The 22,706-nt window shown below is 48.1% G+C and overlaps 1 protein-coding gene across 3 annotated transcripts in view; it reads left to right on the top strand.

Annotated features, from left to right (window-relative positions):
- The window catches only part of GALNT1 (polypeptide N-acetylgalactosaminyltransferase 1), a 204,066-nt gene that overhangs the window by 164,021 nt on the left and 17,339 nt on the right, over positions 1-22,706 (top strand). For all 3 annotated transcript variants that reach the window (XM_034761367.1, XM_034761365.1, XM_034761364.1), the window contains 2 exons: positions 3,738-3,877; positions 17,507-17,605. In XM_034761367.1, coding sequence (XP_034617258.1) covers positions 3,738-3,877; positions 17,507-17,605 — 239 coding nt within the window. The remainder of the gene's footprint in view (positions 1-3,737; positions 3,878-17,506; positions 17,606-22,706) is intronic.

Genomic DNA, 22,706 nt, shown 5'->3' with positions numbered 1-22,706 from the left:
TAACAGTACCCACCAGATTTCTAGAGACAGAGACCATTGGAGTAGTTGTGGCTGGGGTCCTGTGCCATACCCATGACCTTACTGAAACCTGTGGGACATGCCTCCCACTTCCAAGTCCTCCCCAATTCCTCAGCCTTTCAGATCTCCTAGCACAGGGGTTCCCTAACTGTGTCATGTGTACCCCTGGGGGTATGCAAGATATCTAACACAAGAACATAAGTCCATTAATGGCTATTAGCCAGAATAGGTAAAGAATGGTGTCCCTAGCCTGTGTTTGTCAGAGGGTGGAGATGGATGGCAGGAGAGAGATTACTTGATCATTACCTGTTAGGTTCACTCCCGCTGGGGCACCAGGCATTGGCCACTGTCGGTAGATAAGATACTGGGCTGGATGGACCTTTGGTCTGACCCAGTATGGCTGTTCTTATGTTCTATGAAATCATCATGGCAAATATCCTCTCTGCCTTCAAGAGCTAGGAGAACCGAGACACGGTACCATGTCTCTTCTCAAGGCTTATAATGTTTGTATACCCATCCTTTGCCAGGTTCCTTAGTTGTCTCAGCAGTGAATGAAAGAGCAGGTCACAGTCAACCCTCTTCTACCTAAAAGGACAAAGACTCAAAGAAATTAGATCATTTTGGTAGGAAAAATTTATCCCACATTTGGTGTACAATTCATATCACTAATCAACAAACCTTATTGGCGGGATACAACTTCTCACTGTGGGCCAATATGCTAAAGCTCTCAGACAAGTTGGCAGAGGATGCCAGACAGGAATTCCAGGCAGTGTTAGATGAAGGCAGTCTGATGGCTCAGACCTCTCTGCAAACATCCTTAAATGGGGCAGATTCAGCATCCAGAGTCATGGCATCTTCAGTGTCTGTGTTATTCAAGGCAGACTGGAAATCTGTCTGTTTGCCTGCCTTGTCAAGGACATACCAGTTTCTCCACCCCCTATTTTTTCCAATAGGTTATCGGACTTCCTCCGTCCTCTTCCAAGAAGTACAGTCTCTTCTCCATTTGGGAGCTGTAGAAGAGGCTACCTCTCTTCAGTGAGAGTAGGGTTTCTGTTCACGCTACTCCCTGGTTCCAAAAGCAAAAGGAGGCTTCAGGCCCATTCCATGACCCATCCTCCTTCTCATTATCAGTGTCTGTCTGTCTGGTGGGCCTGGGATGATTCTGCCCTTTATACCAATGTGTCGAGATTACCTTGGTACCACAAGGCAGCAGAGGATGCAAATGTAATTCCCCACTAAGGGGAAAATCTCCAACACTGGGGATGCGCACACCTGAAGTGGAATGGACATGTGTAACATCTGAAAGAAAAGCAGTGACAGAACAGGTTAGTAACCATTTTTTCCCATGTTTTGACCTAGATCCTGATTGTGCAATATTTAGGATGTTGGCCTCTGTTAGATGAGTGTGTAGTCTGCCTTTGGTTAACTTCTGTATGAGCTTACTCAGGAATTACAGGTTTGACACTGGGTGATAGTTGGCTATGCCTGAAATCTCCAGAGTGGGTTTCTTCAGTGTTGATCAGACTGTTGCATGTTTAAAGGAGGAAGAGACATTTCTTTCTCTGAATCAGGTGGTGGGTATTTAAAACCAGTTGGACAAATATCACAATTGTACACCATTGAATGTGGCTTTTGAATTTTTTTCTTCATGGTTATGACTTGAATTCTTATTGTCATTTAGTAATGTGTCAGTTGTAATAGCATTTTTCCAAAGGTCAATATAACAGATTCTGTGCATGAATGAATTTAGAATACTCTAAAGTTACAAGAGACTCGTTCCTTTGTCTTGAGGCATAATGACAAATAAATGCTTCATCCATCAGCTACTCTTTTCCAACCGAAAAGTGAGGAGCTCCATACTTCAGCTATGTTTTATGTCATACTTGTTCATTAAGGAAGCCTTTCTTTTTATTTTTTCACCTTGATTTATGAAAAAATATTTAAGTTGCTTGGAAAAGGCTCTTTTTGGTTTCTTGCAAGTATTTTGGAGTTTTATGCTGGTGAGGTGTGATAGTGTCATTCCATCCCAGCAAACTGAGAACAAGCCAGTACTGACAGTACACCAGGTTTTATTCCAAATTCTTTTTCTCCAAGGATGATGTTTTTTCACGCTATATCTTCATACCCATAATTTGGTAATTCACTACAAGGCAAGCTTACCACAAATATTTGTCCCCACATCTTTACTCCCATCTTGGTACAACCCTTCTGTACGTTTTGGATGAGCACAAACTCTTAGTAATCTTTTATAGGGGAGAAAATTATTTATCCATATTTCTTGTTCTCAGAACATATAGCTATACTCCTCCACCCCTTTTCAAGTTGGGGAATATTTTTTCATGTTTAAACTTTTGTGAATCTTTATTCAGCTACGATATAATGATCACTCACTGCTATAAGTAGGTAGCTATGCAGCTCTTTATGGTGAGTTAGTTTAATGACTCAGTAGGCTAGCTTTGAAATATTCCAAACTCAGTCACACAAGAACAGGAAAGGCAGCAGTGATGGTTCTTCTATTATAATTATCTTTAAAGAACATGGATTACAAAAAACTACATTTTCTTACTTTTACATGAAAATGCTGTCTCCATAAAACAAAATTCTCAGACTCCCAAACTGTAGCCCAAACCTGGTCCACTTGATGTATTTATATGGTCCATATGGCGTATTTAGTTTGTGTAGAAATCAGTTTTCATTTGTTTTTTAAAAAGTACATTTCTAGCTTGTATGCTTTTGAGGATAAGAGTGAAACTGTGAACAGTTTGAGTGTAAATTGTTGCAGTTTTTGAGAGTTGGAAACTCCCCTGTTCCCATTAATCTCATTGATGTATTAACTTTAGTGCCTAATTATGATATTTTAAATGTCAGCATTAACTATTTAATTGCTGATCGTTTTAGTAAATGGGATGGAAAGGACTGAGATTCAAGTGCACATGTGAGAAGGTTTCTGAAGGAACGGAAGTATCTGAGAAAGAAAGAGATTCAAAGACCAGGAAATGGGGGAGGGAGGGAAAGAGGGTAAGAAATGGGGTAGAAATAATGGCAGTCCTATATTAGCAGACTTCCCTATCTAATGATCATGAATGCAACAATAAGGTACTGAACAAATAATAACTAAAAGGTTAATTATTTAAAGTCCATATTCTACCGTAGTTGTTTGTGCAGACCTCCCATAGACACAAGTGAGAGTTATACTGTGGGATGGAGAACATAGTATGTGGTCCCAAATTTCAAGCCTGCAAACAGAACTTAATTAAAAGTGGAATTCTGCCTTCAACATAGACCCAGGTGTATATTACGTAAGAATGATCCTGCAACTTATGGTGATAATGATTAAAGGTTTCATCTTTTTCTTCCCTGTTAGCCCCGTCAGTGATTTGTATGTAAATTGTTCCATTAGACACCAATAAGGAATTGTCATATGTCATACAGATTCAGTGGCTTAGCCTTTCCTGTGTTTAGAAAAAAAGACACAAGCAATAGTCTCCACTGTGTGACTTTTCCTCCAGGTGAACAGGAATTTTTTTTTAAAGTATACTATATTAAAAAAAAATTCCTGTCTGCCTTTGCCATAGAGGTGTATTTAGCTGGCTTGTTACGGACAAAGTATATTTGAAGCATGTAACATGTATTGATCACATTTACATTATCCTATTCAAATTCAACCGTTTAAAATTCACTAGCAAACACTGTATGAAATAAAGCATTTTTCTCTACAGGTGTTACTAAGGTAGATTATGGAGACATATCGTCACGCCTTGGGCTAAGACACAAACTGCAATGCAAGCCTTTCTCTTGGTACCTGGAGAATGTCTATCCCGATTCCCAAATTCCACGCCATTATTTCTCTTTGGGGGAGGTAAGGATTATTTTTAATTATATACTTTTAATTTTCCTTTTTGTAAGGGCTATCACACCATAACATCCAGTTTTTGAGATCTCATTTGAATAGTAAAGCTGAAGTCAGTGACTCCAGCACCAAAGTGCAATATCTCATAGCTCCATGTCTTTCATCTGTAAAATGGTTTCTTCTTCGAGTGCTTGCTCATATCGATTCCAATTAGGTGTGCGCGCGCGCCGCGTGCACGATCGTCGGAGAATTTTCTACCCTAGCAACACCGTCGGGTCGGCTGTGGAGCCCCCTAGAGTGGCGCCTTCATGGCGCTGGATATATACCCCAGCCGACCGGCGCCCCCTCAGTTCCTTCTTACTGCCCCTGACGGTCGTTGGAACTGTGGAGAGCGGCATAGCTGTTCTCCACTCTCACTAGCTTATTCCGTTTATAGATAGTTATAGTTCTAGTTCTAGTTGTATATAGTTAGATAGTTGTTCAATTTACTTTATTAACAGTTGTTATATAGTTAAAGGGGATTAAGGGGGTTGTTCTTCCCCCTTTTTCCCCCGGCGCGTAGCCGGGCTCATGCCCAAGGCTCCCGGCTTTAAGCAGTGCGCGTCCTGCGCTAAGCCTATGCCCACAAGTGACCCGCACGACTCGTGTCTGAAGTGCCTGGGAGAGTCCCATCAAACAGATAAGTGTAAGATCTGTAAGGCCTTCAGACCGAAAACCAAAAAGGAGCAGGACTTTCGACAGATGAGGCGGTGGCGGCCACAATGAGCACAGGCCCACCCCCGATGGATCTCCGGGCACACCAGGACTTATTACGTAGGGTGGCGCGTAATATGGACCTACAAGCAGAGGAGATAGTGGAGGTGCAGGACCCCATTGTAAACATCCTATCTGCGGATGCCCCATCCAGAGTGGCGTTGCCCCTGATCCGTACGATCCAGGCTAACGCCAATACGATATGGCAAACTCCTGCCTCTATTCCACCCACTGCCAGAGGGGTGGAAAGAAAATACTTTGTCCCCTCAAAGGAATATGAGTACTTGTATACTCATCCCCAGCCGTGTTCACTGGTGGTGTCATCAGTGAATGCAAGGGAGCGCCACGGTCAACAGGCCGCAGCGCCCAAATCGAAGGAAGCTAAGCGCCTCGATTTGTTTGGGCGCAAGGTTTATTCAGCCGGGGGGCTACAACTTAGAGCGGCTAACCAGCAGGCGCTCCTGAGCCGCTATAACTTTAATTCCTGGAACTCTATGGGGAAGTTCAAGGAATTGGTCCCCCAGGACTCCAGGGAAGAGTTTGGGGCCTTAGTGGAGGAGGGTAAGAAGGTGGCACGGACCTCCTTACAGGCCTCCTTGGACATAGCGGACTCGGCTGCGAGAACCCTGGCTTCAGGTATCGCCATGCGGAGAATCTCCTGGCTCCAGGTCTCGGGTTTGCCTCCGGAACTGCAGCAGACCCTGCAGGATTTACCCTTTGAGGGACACGGGTTGTTTTCAGATAAGACAGACTCTCGTCTGCAGAGCCTCAAGGACTCGAGAACAATCATGCGCTCCCTGGGGATGCATGTTGCGGGTCCCCAGCGCAGGCCATTTAGGCCCCAGCCTCAGCGATTCTAAAACCCCCCCCCCCCCACCTCGTCAGAGACAGGACTCTGCCAGAAGGCGGGGGCGAGGTGGTAGGAGAAGGTTGACCGGCCCTCAACCCGGTCAGAATCAGGGGCCACCAAGGCCACCTTCAGGCCTCAGGCAGAACTTTTGAAGGTGCGGTCGAGGACGGCGCCCCAGTCATCCCCCAGGATCCAGCCCCCTCCTTCCGGGATCGCCTCTCCCATTTCCACCGTGCTTGGTCCCTTATAACCTCGGACCGTTGGGTCCTTCGCACGGTGGAGAGGGGATACGCTCTCCAGTTTTCTTCATCCCCCCCCCCCCCCCCCCCCCTCCCCGTCCCTCTTCAGGGACCCTTCTCACGAGCAACTTCTTATACAGGAGGTTTCTACGCTCCTATCTATGGGGGCCATAGAGGAGGTTCCATTAGAGTTAAGGGGCAGGGGATTTTATTCCCGCTACTTCCTGATCCCCAAGTCCAAAGGGGGTCTGCGACCCATCTTAGACTTACGCGGACTCAACAAATTCGTAGTAAAGTTGAAGTTCCGCATGGTCTCTTTGGGGGCCATTATCCCTTCCCTCGATCCTGGAGACTGGTTCGCCGCCCTCGACATGAAAGACGCATACTTCCATATAGCAATCTACCCGCCTCACAGGCGCTTCCTACGCTTTGTGGTAAACAAGGTGCATTACCAATTTGCAGTCCTTCCCTTCGGCCTATCCTCGGCCCCAAGGGTGTTCACAAAATGTATGGCCGTCGTGGCGGCATACCTTCGTCGGCAAGGGATACAGGTGTTCCCGTATTTAGACGACTGGCTGGTACGCGGTCGCACCAGAGAGCAAGTTCGAGCTCACGTCCACATAATAGTGCACACATTCAACGAGTTGGGCATCCTACTCAACGAGGAGAAATCCACTCTAGAGCCTACCCAGAGAATAGAATTTATTGGGGCAGTCCTAGACTCCGGACGTGCACGAGCTATCCTGCCAGACAATCGCTTTCATACCATCACAAACCTCATTCAAGGACTCAGGGTCTTCCCAACTACCACGGTGAGGTCGTGCCTCACCCTGCTGGGTCACATGGTTTCTTGCACGTACGTAACCAGGCATGCCAGACTTCAACTTCGCCCACTCCAGACCTGGGTGTCATCGGTGTACCGCCCATATCGGGACAGCCTGAACATGGTGATCACGGTTCCGAACTCGGTCCTGACCTCCCTCACCTGGTGGCTAGACCACAGTGTGGTTTGCGAGGGGATGCCGTTTCACGCACCACAACCCTCTCTGCACCTGGTCACAGACGCTTCATCTCTAGGTTGGGGTGCCCATCTCAACGAACACCATACCCAGGGACTGTGGACTGCACCCCAGCTCACCCTGCACATCAATGTTCGGGAACTGATGGCGGTGCGCTTGGCGTGCCAGGCATTTCTCAATCTCCTACGTGGCCGCTGTGTGTTAGTTCTCATCGACAACACCACGGCCATGTTTTACATCAACAGGCAAGGAGGAGCACGTTCGTCGACTCTATGCCAAGAGGCCATTTGCCTATGGGACTTCTGCATCGCCCACTCAATCCATCTCACGGTATCGTTCCTCCCTGGAGTCCAGAACACTTTAGCGGACCGACTCAGCAGGTCCTTTCAGACGCACGAGTGGTCTATTCGTCCGGACATCATCTATTCCGTTTTCCAGAGGTGGGGGTTTCCCCAGATAGACCTGTTTGCATCTCGAGCCAACAGGAAGTGCCACGTGTTCTGCTCCCTACAAGGGCGAGCTCCGGGCTCTCTATCGGATGCATTTCTCCTCCCCTGGAAAGACCACCTGTTTTACGCCTTCCCTCCCTTTCCACTGGTCCACAAGGTGCTGCTCAAACTACGCAGAGACCAGGCACAGGTAATTCTAGTCGCCCCAGTGTGGCCGAGGCAACACTGGTACACCACACTGTTGGAGCTCTCGGTTCAGACACCGATCCCGCTTCCGTTGTGTCCAGATCTCATCTCCCAGGACCACGGCCGACTACGTCACCCCGACCTACAATCACTCCACCTCACGGCATGGCTGCTCCATGGTTCACCCAGGCAGAGCGGCAATGCTCGCACTCTGTCCAACAGATTCTGCTGAGCAGTAGGAAGCCTTCAACACGGACCACATACTTGGCCAAGTGGAAGCGGTTCTCCTGTTGGTGCGAACAACGAGCCATGTCCCCGTTACAGGCACCTATTCCTCTCATATTGGAATATCTCCTCTCCCTAAAACAGCAGGGTTTGGCGATATCTTCAGTTAGAGTCCACCAGGCCGCTATATCGGCCTTTCACCCAGGGGAACTCGCGTCCTCGGTATTCTCTAACCCGATGGTCGTTAGATTCCTCAAGGGCTTAGACCGGATGTACCCACAACAGCGTCAACCCGTTCCGACATGGGATCTCAACCTGGTTCTCTCTAAGCTCACAGGATCTCCATTCGAGCCAATGGCCACCTGTTCACTTCTGTACCTATCCTGGAAGACAGCCTTCCTCGTAGCCATCACCTCAGCAAGGCGTGTTTCTGAAATCAGGGCGCTTACATCTGAGCCCCCTTACACGGTTTTCCATAAGGATAAAGTGCAACTTCGTCCACATCCTGCCTTTCTTCCTAAGGTGGTCTCTCCGTTTCACCTGAATCAGGATATATTTCTCCCAGTCTTCCATCCTAAACCACATGCTACTCGCCGACACCAGCGTTTGCATTCTTTGGACGTTCGCAGGGCTCTGGCTTTCTATATTGACCGCACAAAGCACTTTAGAAAGACGACGCAACTCTTCGTTGCAGTGGCCGACCGGATGAAAGGCTTACCGGTCTCGTCACAACGCCTATCCTCCTGGATCACGTCTTGCATCCGGACTTGCTATGACCTGGCAGGTGTCTCAACACCGCACCTCACTGCTCACTCCACGAGGGCCCAAGCTTCCTCGACTGCCTTCCTGGCTCAAGTTCCGATCCAGGACATTTGTAGAGCTGCGGTTTGGTCTTCAGTCCACACATTTGCCGCTCACTACGCACTGGTACAGCAGTCCAGGGACAATGTTGCATTCGGTTCAGCAGTTTTGCACACAGCAATATCTCACTCCGACCCCTCCACCTAGGTAAGGCTTGGGAGTCACCTAATTGGAATCGATATGAGCAAGCACTCGAAGAAGAAAAGACGGTTACTCACCGTTGTAACTGTTCTTCGAGATGTGTTGCTCATATCCATTCCAAACCCGCCCCCCTTCCCCACTGTCGGAGTAGCCGGCAAGAAGGAACTGAGGGGGCGCCGGGTCGGCTGGGGTATATATCCAGCGCCATGAAGGCGCCACTCTAGGGGGCTCCACAGCCGACCCGACGGTGTTGCTAGGGTAGAAAATTCTCCGACGATCGTGCACGCGGTGCGCGCACACCTAATTGGAATGGATATGAGCAACACATCTCGAAGAACAAGTTACAACGGTGAGTAACCGTCTTATATTTGACTTGAATAGTTTGGTGAAGTATTACCAAGTGGTTGACCCACAGTGTCAAAGGTTGGGATTTCTTGTCCCTATTTACAGCAGTACTGAATTAGCATGGAAGAGCTTTATAGAAAATATTTCAGACACTAGTGCATATTTTGTTTTATTCAGTTTGATGTGCGCATGGTGCTTTACAAACAGTTAAAAATAACAAGTAGCTTAGGGTTTGTCTACATAGCACCAGCTGAGATGTAAATTCTGGTGCGCCCCAGTGTGTCATATTCTGTCTCTGTGGATCCTGATGGCACACACTAAAACTTTTAGTGCGTGCCATCAGGATCCACACAGACAGTGCATGACACATTGTTGCCCATTACCAATGCCCATTGTTGTGCGCTCGTGTACAGAGTAGGCAAGCCTGTAGTTGCATTAGACATAAAACATTAAGGGATTACAAATAACAAAGCATGAAGAAAGGAGTTCTTCGAGTGCTTTCTCATGTCCATTCCATGTTAGGTGTGTGCGCACTGCGTACACTCTTGCTGGAGATTTTTTTGCCTCAGTGGTATCTGTTGGGCCGGCTCAAACGTCCTCTGGAGACATGCAGTTATGCGTCGGCATAAGGGACGCCACCGGCCCCACATCCTCTCAGTTCCTTCTTTCTGTCTGTGACGGTTTCTGGAACGACCATTCTTGCTATGTCAGGGCTTTTTTCCCCAGTGGTTTTGGACTCTTCTTCGTTTGTTATCATAGTTTACTGTATACATATAATTAGTGTTAGTGTATATAGTGGTGTAAGTAGTTCCTATCGTCGAGAGACTTCTTCGCCCCAAGGGCTTTGGGCTTCCAGCCTTGTGCCTCCGGTGACAAACCTATGACAGTGAGTGACCCGCACTCCGGCTACTTGAAGTGTCCGGGGGAAACTCACATGACGGACAAGTGCTAGATCTGCCAGGAGTTCCGACCCTGCACTAAAAAGTAGACACATTAGGCTGAAGGCTATCTTCATGGAAGCCTACCTTAGATGAGTCTTAGAGCCGAGTCGCTCCGTTGGTGTGAAGTTTCCCCTGGCACCATTCACTGTCTCCGGTGCCAAGGAAGAAGCATAAGAAGCAGCACACCAAGAGGGAGCTCACCAGTGCAGAAGAGAGACAAGCAGAAAGAAGACAGCTGAGAGACCCGCACCAGGCCACTCATCCTTGCACAGGCCAGTGATGGCACCGTCGACCTCGCCTAAAGTATTGAGTCCGGTGGGGGACCCTCCACCAATACCTGGGAGCCTCTGTGGTTCCAGTGGTCTGACAACTCCATCGACCCAAGAGATTTTCCAAGTAGTGAAGGACCTTTCTCTGCCCGTCCCAACAACTCCAAGGGGACACCTGACAGCTTTGGTGACCAGAAGGTGGGAACGAGAAGCAATGGGCTCCTTCCTGGCACCAGCCCCTAGCATCCTTGAGTGGCAAGCCTTCCGTGATTCCAGTGTCATGATCGCCGGTCCCTGGAACCCTGGAGGCAGAAGTGGGCGCTGCTTTACCATGGTCTCTGAGAGAAGAATTCTCTTCAGAGTCTGAAGGGGAATCTTACATAGCAGCTAAAGCCCAGCACCGGTACCCAGTTTATGCACCACCAGACTTCGGTACCCCTCCCTTTGCCGGCATCTGGCTAGTAGTTCACTGGCCAATGCAGTGGCCATACTGGAATCCCTGGGGGTTTCCCCTGGTGCAAGGTCCTTCCTCCTACTCAGTTGTTTCCAAGGAACATTCTATTGCTCCTTCCCACTTGGCACTGACCCCTGACTTCGGCACCGATCCCGGTACTGACATCCAGGAGATGTCTCTGATGGATGTATAGGAGGAAGAGGAAAGAGCCCCTTCTCTGTTGCAAGTCACTCCTCATCTTCCCCAAACAAGGCTGTTGCAGGACCCAATAACCTGCTTCGGCAGGATGACTTCAGGTCCCCTCAGGACCTTCTGAAGCAGGTCATTGCAAACCTGGGCCTAGAGATTGAGGAGTTCAGAAAAACATTGCACCGCCTGATTGATATCCTGGCTGCGGCAGCTCCCTGCAGGGGACTTTGCCCATCAATGATGAGGTTATGAGACCGGTCAAGGCCCTGTGGCAAACTCCTCGTTATCTGCTGTCTTCCCCTTGCTCCCCCTCCCCCCAAAAAAGAGGGAGAGAAGGACTATGTGCCAAAAAGCAGGTTTGAATACCTGTACACGCACATACGTACACCTCTGAGGGCCCTGATGCTGTCTGTATCCAATTAAAGGGACAGGCAGGGACAGTTGAGCACTACCCCAATCATAAAGTCACCAAGAGACTAGACCTTTTCAGAAGAAAGATTTATTCAACTGGCAGCCATCAGCTACATATCTCCAACCAGCAAGCTTTATTGGGGAGATTAAATTTACACAAGGAGTCCCACAAATTAAAATCTTAGGATTCCCTGCCCCAAGATTCAAGTCAGGAGTCCATGGCCCTCTTGGAGGAGGGTAAGAATGGGGCCAATACTTCTCTCCAAGTGGCTCTGGATGCTGCGGACTCTGCAGCCAGGACAGTGGCCTCTGCTGTCACCATAAGGCGTTGTTGGCTCCAGTCTTCTGGGCTTCTGCGTGAGGGTCCAACAGTCTGTCCAGGACCTCACCTTTGAAGGCTCCTCTCTTTTCTCAGAGAAGACGGACACAAAACTACATGGCCTGAAGGACTCAATGGCCACTCTGCGTTCCTTAGACCTTTACACCCGGTCATCTTTCAGGAAGAACTTCAGGGCCTAGCAACCTCTCAGGTCTTGGCGCCTCCAAGACAGGAGCCCTACAAAAGAAGAGGTTACAAACAGCACCATCTCCCGTCTATCTCAGCCTGCCAGTCAGAGACACTCCGGTTGGCCCAAGCAGGCTTTATGAAGGTGCCTGAGGGTGTTATACCAGTCTCTGTTTCAGATTCACCCCCTCTTGTTTTTGGACTGTCTGATACTCTTCAGTCCAGCATGGTTATACGTAACATCAAACTGTTGGGTGCTGAGTACAGTGTCAGTCGGATATACCCTTCAGTTTTTATCAACCCCATCTCCCCTCTTCAGGGATGCATCTCATGGGCAGCTCCTCATCCAGAAGGTGCAATCCCTCCTACGTAGGGGTGCTGTGGAAGACGTTCCTCAAGATGTGAGAGGGAAGGGGTTTTACTTTTGGTATTTCATAATCTCAAAGGCCAAAGGGGGCCTCCTGCCTATCTTGGATCTGTGTCATCTCAACAAATCTCAAGAAACTGAGGTTTCGCATGGTTTTCCCTAGCCTCCATCATTTCCTCCCTGGATCCAGGAGACTGGTACACCACCCTCAACTTAAAGGACGCTTACTTCCACAGCTCTATCTTCTGTGGCCACAGAAGATTTCTCAGGTTTATAGTGGGTCAGCGCCACTACCAGTTCAACCCTCTTCTCTTCCCCCATCCCCTCCCACCCCCTGCTTGACCTATTGGCAGCCCCTTGGGTTTTCACAAAGTGTATGACGGTCGTAGCAGACTAGCTGATCAAAGGTTGGTCACAGACTCAAGTACAGAACAGCATCAGCATGGTCTGAGCCAACTTCCGAGTGCTGGGCCTGCTAATAAACAAGCAGAAGTCAACGCTTGGGACAGTTCAGAGAATATTGGGACAGTGATTGACTCGACCTAAGCCAGGGTCTACCAGCTGGAGGCCTGATTCCAGACCATGTCGGACCTGATATCCAGTGTCATGGTCCACCCAGTTACGACAGCTCAGGTTTACCTCAAACTACTGGGGCACATGGTGACATGTACTTACGTGGTTCAGCACACAAGGTTGTGCCTCGGTCCCCTCCAGATGTGGCTAGCATCAGTTTTCTCCCCAAGCAGACACCACCTAGATGCACTGCTCACACTCTCTCCCCCTTTCCACCCTGGTCCTTGCCTCCTGGACTGGTGAAAAGACCCGAGATTGGTAATGACAGGTGTGTCCTTTGTTTACCCCTCAATCATCGGTAGTCTTAGTCTCGGGCACGTCAGACATAGAGTGTGGAGTCTACCTCAACAACCTCAGGACTCAGGGCCTCTGGTCCCAGGAAGAACTCTCCCTGCACATAATCGTCCAGGAACTCAAGCCGGTATGCTTAGCATGCCAAGTGTTCCTTCCCCAGATCTCAGTTGAGGTGGTGCAAATCCTGACAGACAATACCATGGCCCTGTTTTACATCAACAAGCAGGGAGGGGCTCAATCTTCAGCCTTGTGCCAGAAGGCCATCCATCTGTAGGACTTTCACGGAGCACTCCATTCATCTCAAGGCGTCACACCTCCTGGGACCCCGGAATGTGCTGGCAGATCACCTCAGCAGATGCTTTTCCTCTCACTGAGTGGTCCCTCCCTCCGAGAAGTCACCAGATTAATCTTCCAAAGGTGGGTGGACCTTCAAAACAGGAAGTGCCATCAGTTTTGTTAGCTGCGTGGACACAGCCTGGGCTCCATCTCCAATGCTTTCCTACTCCCAGGGGCAGACTGCCTATTTTACACCTATCCCCCAAACCCCTTGGCTCACATGGTTCTCCTAAAGATTAAACAAGACAAGGCAAGAGTTATTCTGATAGCCCCAGCATGTCCGCAGCTGCGTTGGTTCAGCAAGCTCCTGGATCTCTCTGTGGTAACTCCACTCTTGCTCCCATTTTGCCCAGACCTAATTTCACAAGATCATGGCTGGTTGCTTCATCCAAACCTTGCCTCCCTGCATCTGTCTACATGGATGCTGCATGGCTGAACCCTGAAGAACAAGCCAACTCAGAACAGTTTTTGCAGATCTTGTTAGGCAGTAGGAAGCCTTCCACCAGGACTACCTACTTGGCCAAATGGAAGCATTTCTCTTGGGTTTCATAATGTGCGCGCTCTGCATCTTGATCTTCCCTTCAGTCTATCTTGACAGACTGTTTGCTTCACTTAAGAGGGCCTGACCCTGCTGCTTTATCTGCTAAAGTGAACTTAGCAGCCATCTGAGCCTTCCATCCCACAGTGAACAGCAGGTCAGTGTTTTCCCACAAGATGACAGTTCGGTTTCTCAATGGGCTGGAGGGGTTATATTCTCAGGTCCGCAGCCGACCCCCCGATGGGACTTAAAACCTGGTTCTGTCAAAGCTCACAGGTCTCTTCCCCTCCCACCCCCTTTCTATCTTGAAAGGTCTCCTTTCTGATGGTGATCACCTCGGCCAAAATGGTCTCTGAAATCAAGACCCTTACATCAGAACCAGTCTACATAGTGTTTTTTCAAGGACAAGATCCAACTGTACCCCCATCCGGCCTTCCTGCCGAAAGCGGTATCACAATTCCAAAACAACCAGGACATTTTCCTGCCAGTCTTCTTTCCGAAATATCACAAGAACTCTGAGGAACGAGAACTTCACTCGTTGGATTCCTAGGCATGCCCTCTCCTCTTATATTGAGAGGACTAAATCTTTCTGCAAATCCACATAGCTCTTTGTGGCAGTAGCGGAGAGGATAATGGGGCTACCTCTGTTACCCAGGCCATGTCAGCAGTTTTCCTCCCAATCAAGACCTCTACAGATCCATAACCTGGGTCATCGGTGCATACCGTTGCATCCCACTATGCCATCACCCAACAGGCCTGAGTGAGACGACGCCAGTTTTGGAAGAGCTGTGTTGCAGTCAGCATGTCCATGAACTCAGAGGCCACCTCCTGGGGCACTGCTTGTGAGTAACCTAAAATGGAATGGAAATGAGCAAGCACTTGAAGGGGGGGAAAAAAAATGGTTGCTAACCTTTCATAATGGTTGTTCTTTGAGACATGTTGCTCATATCCATTCCATGACCCACTCTCCTACCACACTGTTGGAGTTAACCAGCAAGAAGGAACTGAAAGGCGAGTGGGGGGCAACACATAAGCACACAGCTCCAGAGAATGCTAGAGCCGGCCCAACGGATACCACTGAAGGAAAAAATCTCCGACAACTGTGCACACAGCATGCACGCACCTAACGTGGAATGGAGATGAGCAACACCTCTTGAAGAACAATAGTTACAAAAAGTTAGTAACTGTTTTTTTTAATGCAGCGAGACAGTGGTTACAACAGTAGAAGAATAGGAAATACGTTTGTTAGACATGCATAGAAATGCATCTTCTGTCTCTGAGTGTGAGAGTCAGTTCCGGATACTTCCAAGGAAAGTGCAAGAAACCTTATAGTGGACAATTAAGGAGTAACTTGCCATAGGTAAAGTGGAGTTTCCATTGGACACTATAAACAAGTAGTGCTTTAGTACTCTGGTGCATAATAATTTACAGCCTTTCTTTGAAAAAGAAATATTTTCATCCTATGTAACAAGAATATCTGTGATCACTTTATCTATACAAATATCTAATCCCCTTTTTAAAAAATTTACTCAGTTCTTGGCTTCTATTGTATCCAGTGACCAAGTCCCATGGCTAATTATGCATTACAAATATGTATTTCCTTTTCAACTTCAAATGTTACATCTTTCAATTTCATTGAATATCTCCTTGTTTATATAATGTGAGAAAAAGGGCATATAGGACATCCGAGTTCACCTTCTGTAGTGCCAACCGTGGTTTTGTATACTTCATATTTCCTCTCTAAACTAAACAGACAAATCTTTTATCTAGGGGGGTATCTTTTCTGCATCTAATTTTTGTAGGTTCTCTGAATCCCCGTATTTCACCTATGTCTCTCTTGAGGTAGGGTGACCAGAACTAATCACAGTATCTAGAGAACGTACATTTGATTGACAAAATGGCATTTCATTTTTTTCTCCATCTTTTATACAGTCTCATGCGTAGTTTGAATTTTTGACTGCTTGTGCACACTTGAGTAGAGTTTTTTGTTGAAGTAACCATGATGATGTCTAGGTCTCTTTCCCGAGTATTTACAGTTACTTTAAAACCTAGGAATGTGTCTGAGTAGTTCAGATTATTCATTGCAGCATGAATAGCTAACAAGTCTTGTGCAGCTCCATATAATATTTCTCAGAAATTAGACACTGACTTCCCATCCTGGAGCAGTAGTACTTGCATGGACTGTGAGATTATTTCCCCCAGAGCCACTGGGAAGCGAATAGGAGGCAGGAGCCGATCACCCCTCCCAGTCCCTAGAAGCAGGGCCGCTCCCCCCCCTCCCCCCCCCCCCCCCCCCCAAACAGGGCCCCCCCCCCCCCCCCCGCCCCCCCCCCCCCCCAAAACACATGCCGCCCTCCACCCACTCGAGGCCGGTGGAGGAAACTGCTGAAGGAGATGCTGTTTGGGGGTATATGGTGACATGCCTGGGGTGGATTGTTAGGAAAGCTGTGTGGGTGAGGGTTCCTGGTGTGCTTTCTTCTTACATTTTGTCCTGCACCAGAGCCATCCTTGTTGGTTTCTGGAACAGAGGCAGGCAACTTACCTCAGAGGAGTAACTGCAGGAGGATTTCTGTTGCCTGTGTGAGAATCTTGTGGGGACTGAGCGTCACTAGAGATGCACAATATTTGACATTCCTGTTGCATTTGTTGTCAATGAATTTCCAATGTCTTTGTTTCTGATTTTATGTAAACTAAATATTTCTCACCTACAGAGTGACTAATCTTAACTGAAGGCTCGATATATAAATTTAATATAAATATAAAATGAAGCTATTTTTAAGACTTGCGAGCACAAAAAAAGCAGAAAAATGGAGTGCAAAGCAGTTTTGTTTGTCGGTCTTCCCCATGCTCTCCTATCACATTTGGCTGAACAGTTATACAGATTTTCCAGAAATAGACACCTGGTATTATTTGGGACTATGTGAGAAAGTTCATCCTGAAAATAACATTTTTATAAAGCCAACTGCAAGAATAACTATATTTTTATTCCATAGTGCTGTAAAACCTGCTGGTATTACATTTTTCACTTTAGTCTTTTTGTGTTTCCATCCTCTATTGTATTAAATTTCAGTAGTTCATTGGAGGGAAGGGGGAAGACAACTGGGGGCATCTGTTGGTAAGTTAGAATGACTTGTTTCTAAAATATTCAGATTTTATGATCAGCTGAAGGAAGCAAGTGAAGTATAACTTTTTTTATATATAAATATAATTGGCTAAACTGGTTTGGATAAAATAACCAGCCCAAGTAATATACAGCTTTTTTTTTTTTTTTTTACATCCTAGTGCTTCAAGTTTTCAAAGCAGTATGGAAAAACCTTCCTATAACTCTCAAATCAAACCTGAATCCTTTGTGGTTAAAAGTGTATTTTGTTTTTTGTGTGCCTATGATTTGACTGATTCCAAGTTAGCATTAGAAGCTCTGAAATAATATGAGACTGGTTTCATAGATACCTAGTTTGTCTGAAACCAGGAAATTCTGTAAAGCTCATGAGAGCCTGATCTTATAAGTTATAAGCTTTGGACACTGGGACGCTTATGCTCAGCTATAACTCCAACTGTTTAGAAGATTTGTTCATTGCTATTTGTGAATCCAATGCCAGTGGTATCCTCTGTGGGTTGATTCTGTCCCTCCCCCCCCCAATAACTATTAATAAAACCTGTCTTGATGTATGTTATGCTTTATTTCTTCTCCAGATAAGAAATGTGGAGACAAATCAATGCCTGGATAACATGGCGAGAAAGGAAAATGAAAAAGTTGGAATATTTAACTGTCATGGAATGGGTGGAAATCAGGTGACAAAATATTTTACAACTTTAAATTATTTCAGACATTGCTCATCTGTCTATACATAATTTCCAGCACTTTCAATAATTAACGGTACAGACAATGTGCTGTTTAAAAAACCCTAATGTGAGATATGGCCTGTAAGATGAGTTAAGAGTCCTAAAAAGGTTTGTTGTTCTTCGAGTGCTTGCTCATGTAGATTCCATTCTAGGTGTGCGTACGCCCACGTATGCAGCTGTCAGATTTTTGGTTTAGCGTACCCATAGGGCCAGCTGTGGCACCTTCTGGAGTGCTGCACTCATGCTGCAGTATATCAGGCACCGCCAGTCCTACGCCCTGCCCTCTCAGTTCCTTCTTACCGCCCAGGGCGGTCAGTCGGAGCACCTTTCTTGCTTAGCAAGAGCTAGCGGTTGTCTGCCATTCTGAACTTCATGCCTTAAGGCTGTTGCATATAGTTTGCTTTGCCGTTAAGACCTGACAGGGGAACAACGCCAGTTGCCAGACAGAAGGCATCCACTTCGCTGCTGCGTCGGGAATCCTGGGGAAGATCCCAATCATGTTGCTGGTCGAGCTGGGTGAGCTTCCAGATCCCCGCAGTGCTACTCTTCGGCACAGGGCTGATGCTCCCCATACTATTCCCAGCACCGTTCACTTTCTCAATAGTCGTCCTCTAAGCGTCGGTCCTGATCACCAGCACGGTGGGAACGTTTCCCGTCCCAGTACCGGTCCCCCTGGCACTGGTACTGCTGTCCATACTACAGTTATCATTCAGTTATGCCTGGGCAATGGTTACTGGTAGCCACGACCAGCAAACAAACACAGGTGTCAACGGCTCCTCCCTGGTCGCGGGTTCCTTTGGTACAGAGGGCCAGTTCAGCCCATCTGCATAGTCTCATCGGCTTTACTGGGCACCAGAGCCTGCTTCCTCATTAGTGGCACTGCAATGGCAGCACGGCCAGTGGCCTTATTGGAGCATCTGGGGCATACCAGTTGTGACACTGCCTCCTTCACCAGTACTCATGGGTGGCCTTGACAGAACATCGGGTAGCAGCCCCACCGGTACTGGAAGCCCACTCTGAGGTCAAGGCGGAGAAACCTGTGCCCACCCCAAAGTCTCTTTCTCCGGCGGTGGTTGAGATTCCAGCACCCCCACCAGCGGTCCAGTCTTCCTCGTCGTCCCCACACAAGGCCGTCGTGGGGCCTTCCAGAGCTAGCCCGCCGGATGACTTTAGGGAGCATCAAGGCTTTCTCTGGCGTGTGGTCAAGAACTTGGGGTTCAAGGTGCAAAAGATGGTGGAGCAGCACCCAGCCTGTGCATGAGGGAGCCCTCAAGATAGCCAGCGCCTTGAGGCAGACCTCCTCCTCCATCCTGCCCACCTCGAAATGGGCCGAGAAAAAGTACTTTGTGCTGGCCAAAGGTTTCAAATGCTTTTATACCCACCCGCCCCCAGGGTCACTGGTTGTATCTGCAGCCAACGAAAAAGGAAAGCAGGTCCCCACCTCCTTGATTCCAAGTTTCTTACCGTCTTGGTTTCTGGATTTATTTGGGGGAGAGATTTATTCTACTGCCAGCTTGCAATTCCAGTGGTGATTCATCAGGTCCTGCTGGGCCAGTACAATTTTAATCTCTGGGACAGTCTCAAAAAGTTCCAGGAATCTCTCCCTCAGGGTTATGCCAAGACTTTGTCATTCTGGTGGAGGACGGCATGGTGGTGGCAAGATACTCCCTGCAAATGGCATGGGACACGGTAGATTCGGTGGCAAGTGTGGTCACATTGGCGGTGATCATGCAACATCGTTTCTGGCTCCAGACTGCAGGCCTCTCCCAGGATATGCAGGCCTCAATCCAGGACCTTCCCTTTGATGGAGCTGATCCGTTCTCGGACCAAACGGACACTACGCTGCACGTGTTGAAGGACACTAGGGCTACCCTTTGCTCGTTGGGTATGCACACACCACAATCAGCCAGGAATCTGTTACACTAATAAAATAATACCAACAGGATCTTATAAGAGGGATAAGACAAAATGCCATGTTTATTGTAAGTACAGAGAGAGCAAGAAATCAAGATATGCAATTCAATATTATTTCACTACCATTCCTTATTCATTCTCACACTCATTCATACAAGTTCTGCAGAGTTGTTATAGTTACTATCCTAGAGACTGCTCATGGCAGAGTACTGGCCAGGTAGCCTGCACACGAGGGTGGAGCCGAGTCCTTGTCAGATGCGCATCCGATGCTCCTGGAGGGTGGTTGCAGAACCATACTCAGTCCCTGAGATTTTGGTTCTGTTCCTATAGGATTCCTACAAGTCTATGGGAATCACTTCATCATGCTGATGTTTGTTTGAAGTGATTATCAATCAGCAGGTAGCACATCCCTGATGGCTGAGTGTTATCTTGTTCTTCGGAGTCTTCAGCCCTCCATGGGGGTGGGGGGGAGGGAGGCACTTGGGTAGATTCCAGCTTGCCCTGCGGGGTCATCCGGTTATCTCCGTGCTATACATTCCTTGGCCATGGGAGATCACAGTTATAACTCTTAGGCTGGCACCTTTTGATTTGCTAATTATTTATTTGCATTACACACATTCACATTCATCCTTTATCTTTAAGTCACATCTTACACTTATGTTTTACTACCTCCTCTTCCTTGACATCCTTATTTTACAATTCTATTTTCCAAATGTGACAGACTTTCATCGGTCTATTTAACCTTTTTAATACAATAGCAGAAAACAAGCAGGATAATAAACGAAGGGGGTAAGGGATTTCTGCAAGACCAATTTCAGAGCACAGTTGTTTTAAGAACAGCTCTTATCACCTCCTCGAACAGACTCTGTCTGTGGATGTGTAACTTTTCACATAGAGATACAGGGATGACAGCTTTTATTAGCTTGTCCTTGGTGCTCAAGCTTCTATACTCCTTTCTGTTGGCTTCCTTTGGTTTGGGGCCTAAAAGGGGATACATCTATACCTATGAAATGACAAAGCCATATCTGTCTGTCTCTCTCTCTCTCTCTCTCTCTCAACATAATCCTTCCAACAACCGCTGCCGCCAAGATCCTGGCAGCCTCGTCAGGGACCTACAAGGAGAAGAGACACTAATTTTAGTCGTCGCCCTTCTTCCTCCTGCTCGCCAGCCTAGCCTGAGGCTGCTAAACACCAGGGGGCCAGAAGCAATCATTTTTAGGGTGCACCCGAGAGCAACACCCTAGTCAGTCAACCGGATCCTACCTGCCTTTTCCTCAACCGCCTTTCCCCCTACCACTCGTCCTGGTCATGGGTTATGTCGGACCACTGGGTCCTGGACATAGTGTATTGGGGCTATACTCTGCAATTCTTGGCTGCCCCTTCTTCCCGACCCCTTCCCCCCCATTTTCCTGTCCCTATTCAGTGACCCTTCTCCTCGTTCAGGAGGTAGAGAAGCTCCTGGGTTTGGGGACTCTGGAGGTTTCCTGGACATGGAAGGAAGAGGATTCTACTCTCGCTACTTCCTAATACCGAAGGCCAAAGGGGGCCTCAGACCCATCCTGGACCTGTGGGGCCTCAACAAGTCTCTCAAGAAGTTGAAGTTCCACATGATCTCCCTGGCCTCCATCATCCGCTCCCTAGATCCAGGGGACTGGTATTCTGCTCTCTACTTAAGGACGCTTACTTTCATGTCTCCATATTCCCGGACACAGTCACTTTCTGCGTTTTATAGTGGTCGGGCGTCACTTCCGGTTTATGGTGTTACCCTTTGGCCTGTTTTCAGCCCCCAGGGTGTTCACGAAATGCGTGGTGCCGATAGTGGATTACCTGAGACAATTGGGGGTAGGGGGGAATCCAGATCTTCCAGTATCTCTATGACTGGCTCATTAAGGGCAGGACTCCAGGGCAGGTCCAACGGAGCTCCAACCTGGTGTGATTCATCTGCAATAATCTGGGCCTCTTAATAAACACAGAAAAGTCCACGTTAACGCCAGTTCAACACAGAGTTTATCACAGCAGTTCTCGACTCCACGCAAGCCGGAGCCTTCCTTCCGCAAATGCGCTTTCAGGCCATGTCAGACTTGATTGCCCCCATGAAGAGCCATCCGTTTACCACAGCCCACATGTGCTGCAAATGAGGAGCCGCATGGCCGCATGCACTTACGTGGTCAACCTGCCAGTCTTCATCTACAACCTCTGCAGGCCTGGCTGGCCTCAGACTATATCCCTAGCAGGCACGCCCTGGACCAAGTGGTCACGGTACTGAGCCACGTCCTCTCGTCCTTGGACTGGTGACTGGATCCAGAGTTGGTGCTGCAGGGGGTTCCCTTCATGACCCCATCTCCGTCGAAACCAGAGTAAGCGGACACATCGGACCTGGGCTGGGAAGCCAATCTGAGCGAGCTCAACACCGAGGGCTGCTGGCTACACAGCAATCTGTCCCTTCATATTAACGTCCGGGAGTTGAAAGCAGTTCACCTGGTCTGCCAGGCGTTCTTGCCCCCACCTGAAGTACAAGATGGTGCAAGTCCTGACAAACAATACAGCTGCGATTTACTACATCAACAGGCAGGGCGGAGCCAGGTCTTCGGTCCTTTGCCGGGAAGTGCTCAGCCTCTGGGACTTTTTGTGTGTGACGTGCCATTCATCTGATAGCCGCCCACCTGTCCAGATCCAATGATGTATGTCTTCCCACCAGTGCCACTAATCCACAGAGTCCTGCTCAAGATAAAGCAAGACAAAGCAATGATCATCCTCATAGCCCTGGCGTGGCCTCGTCACCACTGGTTCGGCATGCTGCTGAGTCTCTGGGCAGCCACCCTGCTGCAACCATCTCTTCAGCTGGATCTGTTGTGTCAGAACCATGACAACCTGCTGCACTTGATGGTTTGGCTGCTGTGTGGCTGAGTGCGGACGAACGGGGTGGTCTACTGATGTCCAGCGGGGCAGCAAAAAATCATCCACTAGGGCTACATATGTAAAGTGGAAGTGGTTCATGTGTTGGGCCGTGGACTGACATGTTCGAGCGGGTGAGGCCCTGCTGCAGGGTATACCGGACTATTTGGCACTTTAAGCACCAGGGTTTATTGCTATCTTCGATCAAGGTACATCTGGCAGCCATTTCAGTGTTCCATTC

This window comes from Trachemys scripta, chromosome 2, assembly GCF_013100865.1.
Source record: "Trachemys scripta elegans isolate TJP31775 chromosome 2, CAS_Tse_1.0, whole genome shotgun sequence".
NCBI lineage: Eukaryota > Metazoa > Chordata > Testudines > Emydidae > Trachemys > Trachemys scripta.
Note: the sequence above shows the minus strand (reverse complement) of the source record. Positions and strands in the feature narration are given on the sequence as shown.